Source organism: Pteropus vampyrus, unplaced genomic scaffold, assembly GCF_000151845.1.
Source record: "Pteropus vampyrus isolate Shadow unplaced genomic scaffold, Pvam_2.0 Scaffold205, whole genome shotgun sequence".
Taxonomy (NCBI): Eukaryota; Metazoa; Chordata; class Mammalia; order Chiroptera; family Pteropodidae; genus Pteropus; species Pteropus vampyrus.
The window spans coordinates 1347533-1354974 of record NW_011888986.1 but is presented as its reverse complement, the minus strand read 5'-3'; the positions used below and the strand labels follow the sequence as shown (position 1 = coordinate 1354974).

Below are 7442 nucleotides of genomic sequence, written 5' to 3'. Positions count from 1 at the left end.
CTGGGCCTGGTCGCTGAGGAAGGGCGGCAGCAAGGTGACCCTCGGGAGGCTGTCAGGCCCTGAGCCTGAGGCCAGCCAGGGGCTTCGGGGAGAGGAAGATGAGTCGGGGCCCAGACAGGACAGGGAGGAGGACCCCGGAGGAGGGAAGGGCATAGGAGATGAGGCTGCGAGACAGAGGACAGAAAAGAGAAAGGGCACTGAGGCAGAAGTCATTAGGAACACACTGCATGCAGAAAAGAGAAACAAGCTCAGGAAAAGAAAAGGACCGGGGGCTGTCCTGGCCCCCTCCTTAGACCGTGCACGGAGAAGGCAGGAAATCTGGCTCCACCTGTCACATCAAGCGAGAGGGTGAGAGGAGGCCCCATGGCCGCAGCAAAGCACATGCCCACAGCAAGGATATAAGCTTCACGTTTATTCGGTTATTTTCCAAATGTATACAAGTCAAAGTAGAAAAATAAAAACAAAATAAATCTTATAAAACACAAATGTTTACACCAAAACAATAGAGTCCTATCATGCTGGAAGATGAGACTGTCCACATAGGCACACAAAAATCCAGAGTTTATTGCTCTTTGCCACGGAAAAAAAGTCTCCTCTTGTGGGCGTTTAGACAGCAGAAGGTGGAGTGTGACGTCAACGATGTGCAACTGCACCACCCGCTGCTCCTTAAAGACAGCACCAGGCCGCGCGGCTCTGCCACCAGGCACCCGTGGGCAGCTGTGGTCACAGGCCCACCCCGCCCTGCTGCCCAGCTCTCCTCCAGCTGTGGAAGGCTCAGGTCAGCCAAAGTGGAAAGTCTGGGTTGGTAAGAGGTGTGAGATGGAAACAAGAAATAAAAAGGATGTTCAGGTGACCAGAACCTTGGTGAACGTTCCATCTGTCTGGACAGGAGGTTGTGACCAGTGGCCGTGGGCAATGGATTGTGAAACACTCGTCCCCTCAGCTCTGGGTCAGCCCGGCTTCACCTAGGGCCCACCAGGGCCACCGCCCTGCTCTCAAAACCTTGTCCAGTGGTCCTGGGACAGCCCTCCATACTTTCTTCTCTTCAAAAGAGTTAAAACAAAAGGAAAAAAAGTACAGAAAGAAAATCTCTCTGAAAACAACACTTCCTTCAAGGAATAATTTTTTTTTTTTAAAAAGTAAGTGTGCTCAAGAGACAGCTTCGTCTGCATTTCTAAAAGCAGAAAGAACGCATTTAGCAAAAGTAAGTTTATCCCTGAGAATCTTAAGCAACGTAAGCCATATCTTATCTATCCTAATATACAACAAAATCTAGAAGAGGTACATCTCCTAAATATTAAAACATCTGCTTTAGTAAAAAATAAATGAGCTAACACTCCAACAAAATGAAAACAAAGTCCTAAAAAATAATTACATGGAAGAAAAGCTTCGTGCCAATCTGGACAACAGGCGATAAGTTACCAATCTGATAAACTAAAACGTCATTTCCAATCTGGAATTAAATTATCTTTCAGTGGCTGCTATGAGGAGGGGACACTCAAGGTACAACTCTTCCCAGGCCAGTGGCAGTCCAGCCATCTCCCCACCACAAGGGAGGGCTCAGGTGAGACACCACCTGCAGGTACATCTCACAGCTCTCCAACCGATAGAGGGAGCCCAGGTGTGATGTTCGCCGTGTTCCGAAAGGACAAAGAGAAACCAAATCACAAGCTCGACCGAAGAAAAAAGACACAGAAGACTAAGGTTTGTGGACAACGGGCTACCTACGCAGCACAGGACGAGATCACTGCACAGCGAACACAAAGACTTTTCTGCGACCGACGCCTCAGTCCCCATCCGCATCCGAGTCGGCGAACTTCAGCTCACACTTGACGTCGAACGGCTTATCCCTGACTGGCAGGTCGTCAATCCTCTGTGAGTCCTCCCTGTCAGTGGGCGCTCTGCTGGCCGTGGTATCCTGCTCTGTCTCGTAGCCGGTGTCCAGGGCCGGCCTCGGCTGCCCTCCATTCTGCTGGGAGACGCTGCCTTGTTCCACCAGTGTCTCCTTCACACTCTGCTCGCAGTCGGAGAAGTCCGATGTGGGCTGCTTCTTCCCCAGCAGCATGGCAGAGCGGAATTTCAGGCACTGTCCGGGCAGGTAGCCCTTATAGCAGTTGTAGGAAAAGAGGCAGAGGCAGAGGATGAAGAATGAGAGGAAGAGGAACATGAGGAGGCGGTTGTCACTGGACTTGAGATACAGCGTCTTCTCTGAGTGGACCTCAGGGACTGTGTTGATAACGATCTTTGGTTCGCAGGATGTGCTGGTGGGCACCAGGCTGGAAGGTGTGGTGGCCCAAACAGCTGGGGTCTGGGGGGAGGAGTCTTGGGTGGGCCCTGCTGATGCTTCAGGGGTAATCTTACCACCTTCTGTCCGAGGGGCCGATGAGGTGGAGGCCACTGGGGCCCGTGGGACAGTCTTGACCTCCAAAACGTGCCTGGCCACGACCTGCAAGACTGTTTTGTTCTTGACCCTCTCCTCTGATAGGCACTGGTACACCCCACTGTCTCCTTCTGACAGATTGAAGATGAGCAGGTTCTTCCTGCCCACCAGGCTGTACTTGGGGCTCTCGGCTTTGAGCACACCATTCTGGAACTTCCACACCACCCGTGCCAGGTTGGACTTTTGGGAGCATTTGAGTTCTGCTGTACTGCCATGCTTGAAAAAATGCTGCCGGAAACTTTCCTTAATTTTATCTGGAACATCAAAATAAATGTGCACAGCATCAACAACCCTGCTTGCTACTTAACTTCTTTTAAAAATAGGTCAATAAGCACAAGAAGACACAAGAATTTCACCCACTGGAGCAACATGGAATCTTCCAGAACAACTAAAGAAATAAAAGACATGCGAGACCAAAAAGCAAAGATGAGCCCTGGATGGCAGCCTACAGGGACAAAGAAATCAGAAGCACCTCTCAGCAGCAGAAATCCCGTTTTGCACCCTGATTTCCCAGGAGAAAACGTGTCAGTCAGGAGGCTGAGCAGTGGCCAGTTGTGTGTTCTGGTGGCCACATTCTGAGTCAAACATGACACGCTTCTGTTCAAGGCTACCACACATGTCAGCCTTGTGGTGTCTTCCTCCTAAACTTGTCTTAACTGATGACAGCTGTCAGGTCAGGGACGTGAGGGCAGGAGCCCACGGGCACGTCTACCTTCAGCTGAAACAGGCGGTGGGATCACCCAAGGGGAATGCCACCCACGTTTCAACTGCTTGAGGACTAATCTTTCCTCTTGTTCACAAGAGGTGCAGGTTTGTTTAAAGAGCCCGAGCTAAGAAAAGAGAGATGCATCTCAAGAGCGAACATTACATTCTGGGATAGAGAGTGCTTTCGAGTAAACAAAAGATGAAGGCACACTGTGTGTGCCTTCAAATATCCTTTCTGCAATAAAAAGGACAGAGAAAGGTCACAGGGTCTGTCAAAAGATACTTGACGTCTGTTCTGAATAGAGAAAGAAAAAAATGTGGAAAATGCCACACCAAAGCATCATGAAATGGTTAAGAGACTGGTTGTTACTGAATGTAGGCAATGTAGAGAGAACGAGCAACTTACCCGGGCACGCGGATGCATCCCCGCTCATCTCCTGAATCAGACCCCTGCAAAACAAGGGGCACAGAGTATGCACGTGCACGTGCTTCTCGTGGTGGGGCAGGCAGGGCACCTGAGTGCTGCTTTCCCCCCCGCCTGGTACCTGCTGGGGCTGTCGGTTTGGTACAGGGCCACACAGGCCACTGTGGCCGGGCTCCAGGCGCAGTAGGGGTCCCGGGCCAACACACAGTCCTCACAGGTGCTATGCTTTCCACAGAAGGCCACAGGGGCCTGGACCACGCCCGAGTTGGAACCAGCATAGACAAACTTTCTTCCCTGTGGGTGTAAACACATGAGAATGGGCCCAGGGCAGCCGGCACCATGAGGGGTACCAAGTGCAGCCTCCTCAGCCTAAGGGGAGTGGTGATGAAGTGCTTCTTGGAGGAGAAGCTCCCCCTCACTCAGAACTGGAGCGAGGCCAGGTCAGATCCCGGACAAATCTGAGTGCAGCTTTGTGACAATACAGGCAGCACGTGGTTTTTGAGCAAAATCTGCACACTAACTCAGAGGGCACTGGGCCTTGACTTGGATCCCTCCGTGTCCAAGTGCCCACCATCACCTTGCCCACCAGGAAAGCACATCTCTGAGCCTGTTCAGCCCCGCACTGAGAGGGAGATCCACTAGCTGGACACGCCTGGCCTCACTACAGGGCATGGTCTCAGAACCCAACATGGGCACCGGAACACAGAGAGCTGTGTCTTTAGTGTCTGAATGCAGCACAGCCCACAGCGAGGAGGTGTGAACAAATGTCACTGAAGAATAAACACGATGCTAGAAAATGAAATAAAAGATGTGATGAGGCATCCGCTTATCACATGTCTGCATTTACAAGGGGGGAATATGTAGACAGGGAACTGGACCACCATGCTCAGGAGAGCAGAACAGGCTCCTTAGTGATCTGTAACGCTCGGTTTGGGATGTCCCCACCCACTGGCCATCCCGCCCAGTGCCGAGCACTGGCAGAGAGCCTAGCATTCAGGCCATCAGGGCTGGCTGATGTCTTCACTGAGCTTGACTGGAACGAGGGCCCCCGTACAATTCCACCCGAGCAGACACGGGGCTTGCACTTCGGGCGCTAGCATTCACCCTCTCCTTTGCCTGGGAGCCTCCGAGTCATCTTGACGTCCTAGAAAGACCTCTGGTTAACATCAGAAGAGTCCCAAGTTTATACAGAGTTTAGTATCTAGACTAGAACAAGACCTGATGGCCTTTATCCTCAGAGGGCAGTTTCTGAATTAACTTCAGAGTTTGGCTGGAACTCAAAGTCTCTGGTGTTGCCCCAGACCTTCTGGCCTATGATGAACTGAAGGTCACAGAAGCACTGTGTGCAAGCACAGCCAAGAGAAAGAGAAGTCCCCTCTGCAATGGAGTCAAACTGTGAGAGAAGTGGCAGAGAGAAGCAGGCCCAGTGCCCACCCGTCCAGAGCGGTAGAGATCTGGGCAGAAGAGGCCACATGCCTGCTATATTTGTAAGACGTGAAGGCACCATAGATCACAGTCAGGGGATCACATGGCTTGAAGAGGTGAGGAAAATTTCCAGGGGTGAAAGGCCAACTGGGCAAACTTCAAAGGGCCACTGGGGCCCACAGAAGAAAACTGGCAAAGGCACAGACACTTATGCAGCATAGGACAGGTGGTTCAGGCTGCCTGAGGGGCCCCTCGACACCCCACCTCACTTAGGTGGCTGGGTGTGGGGAGGGCAAGCCTGCCCCAGGATGGCTCCATCCTCTCCACCCCACAGGCCGCTCAGCCCCCAGCTCTCGCTTCCCCAACAGAGGTGGCTTGAGCGCCCATGAAACAACTGACAGCACCTCATAGATTCCAGTTAACAAACATGGAAAGAGAAGGAGGATAGCAAAGTGCCTTGGGAATGAGTGACAGCGATCACTGCAGGCAAGGCCCGGTGGTGGGTGCTAAGGTCAGCAGGAACCAGGGCATTTGTGTAGCTTACAGGTCTCCCATGGGTGTTAGCCACAATGGGGTCTGAAGATGTGCCCACATGCCTCCCTCCAGGAGCTGGGGCTAACACCCCTCCCTCCATGTGGGACAGATCCACTGCCCCCAGGGCGTGGGCACAGCACTGAAAAAGCAACAGAGTAACCCTGAGAGGTCACATGGATTCCAAGACAGTGCCTTCACAGTCACCTTCCTCAAACCCTCGACCCAGTCTACTCATGAGAAAATGAGACATGCCCAAACCAAGGGCGTCCCACCAAATACTGACCAGTTCTTTCCAAAAGCCTCAAGGCCATCAAGATGAAGACAGAGAGGGGAGCTGTCCCAAACCAGAGAGGAAGAGGGAGACAGGTGCCTGAAGCCATGTGGGAGCCTGGGGCCCAAAAGGACCTCGTGGGAACGTGGGGCATCCACATCTGGTGCTTAGTGAGAGAGATGTGCCAGTGGAACCCCTCAGGACAGGCGTGAGTTGTGTGAAAGGCCCATGGGGACTCCCTGAACTATCATCCCAACTCTTCCTTGAATCTAAAATTATTTCAAAATAAAAAAAATTTTAAAGGCGAATGAAAAATATCCTGATCAGGAACTGCCCAGCATCTCTGAGGTTTGTTGAGAGCACATGGGTCCTGGCCCTCTCTCCCCAGCCCCTCACAGGTCCCCACATCCCTCTGGGGACTTTGGCCTTGGCCATGGCACTGGGCTCATGCTGTCACGTCTCGGTCTCTGTGCACACAGACCATGTCCAATCCTGAGGTGTGTGATCGGAGGATGTAGGCAGAGTTGAATGAGCTCTTTAAGCCATTTTCTCTCCTTTGCTATGCAGGCTATGTTACACCACCAAAGAGTGTTCCCATGAAAAATCAGGCATAGCCTGCTCTGTGGGCTCAAAGATGACCACACAAAGCATACCTGCCATGTATTCCCAAAACAATTCAAATCAGAAACTCAGATATTTATACACCCATTATTCACAACGGCTTAGGGGTGGAAGCAAACCAAGTGTCCATCAACAGATGAATAAACAAAATGTGGTCCATCCATGCAATGGAATATTACTCAGTCTTCAAAAGGAAATTTAACACATGCTACAATATGAATGAACCTGATGACATTATGCTAAGCAAAATAAGTCAGTCACAAAAGGACAAATATTGTGTGATTCTACTTATCCAAGGTCTCTAGAATAACTAAGCTTACAGAGATGGAAAGCAGAGGTAGGCACCAGGGGCTAGGAAATGGGAGGACTAGGAAGTTAGTGTTTAATGGAGACGGAGTTTCAATCTGCACAATGAAAAAGTCCTGGAGGTGGATGAGGTGACGGCTGCACGACAATGTGATTGTACTTACTGCTGCTGAAGTGTTCACTTAAAAACAATTAAAATGGTAAATTTTATGTAGCGTGTATCTGCCGTAATAAAAAACAAACCAAATGTGCTTGTCGTCAGGGGAGAGGAGCAGGCCGAGGACAACACCCCTAGGAAACGGGAGGGGCTATGTGCTGTCTCATCTGTGCTCCCACAGCTTTGCGGCAGCTCTTCACCAGCTTTCTACAAATGGGCCAGGCACGATCAGCCCAAAAGACTTTGCTGGTGGGGGGCATGGGAGGCTCTTTTTGCCCCTCCATACTTGCTTCCTGCTACCCTAGCAGTGCTACTGACATTCCCAACCCACTCCGAGCCCACCAGCCTGAGGAGCAAGTATGTGAGGCTTTGGGGTGCAAAGTGCATTTCCAAGCAACGGAGCCACACCCCAGTGCATAAGCCATAACCACCCACACCCAACCCTACCCTCGTCCCTTCTCTTCTCCTCCCGCCTGTGGGACTGGCACCCAAATGCTCCAGAAGTCTCGAGTTTAAGATGGTAGGGGCTTGGTCAGCCTGGGTCCTTGAAAGACATCAT

At 51.4% G+C, this 7442-nt stretch overlaps 1 protein-coding gene across 3 annotated transcripts in view; it reads right to left on the bottom strand.

Moving 5' to 3' along the window:
• Positions 1 to 426: 426 nt before the first annotated feature.
• The window catches only part of SEMA4D (semaphorin 4D), a 96343-nt gene continuing 89327 nt past the window's right edge, over positions 427 to 7442 (bottom strand). For all 3 annotated transcript variants that reach the window (XM_011372366.2, XM_023537951.1, XM_011372364.2), the window contains exons 13-15: positions 3691 to 3863; positions 3552 to 3595; positions 427 to 2694 (exon numbers count right to left, since the gene is read on the bottom strand). In XM_011372366.2, the coding sequence (XP_011370668.1) occupies positions 1787 to 2694; positions 3552 to 3595; positions 3691 to 3863 (1125 nt within the window). In that variant the 3' untranslated portion in view covers positions 427 to 1786. The remainder of the gene's footprint in view (positions 2695 to 3551; positions 3596 to 3690; positions 3864 to 7442) is intronic.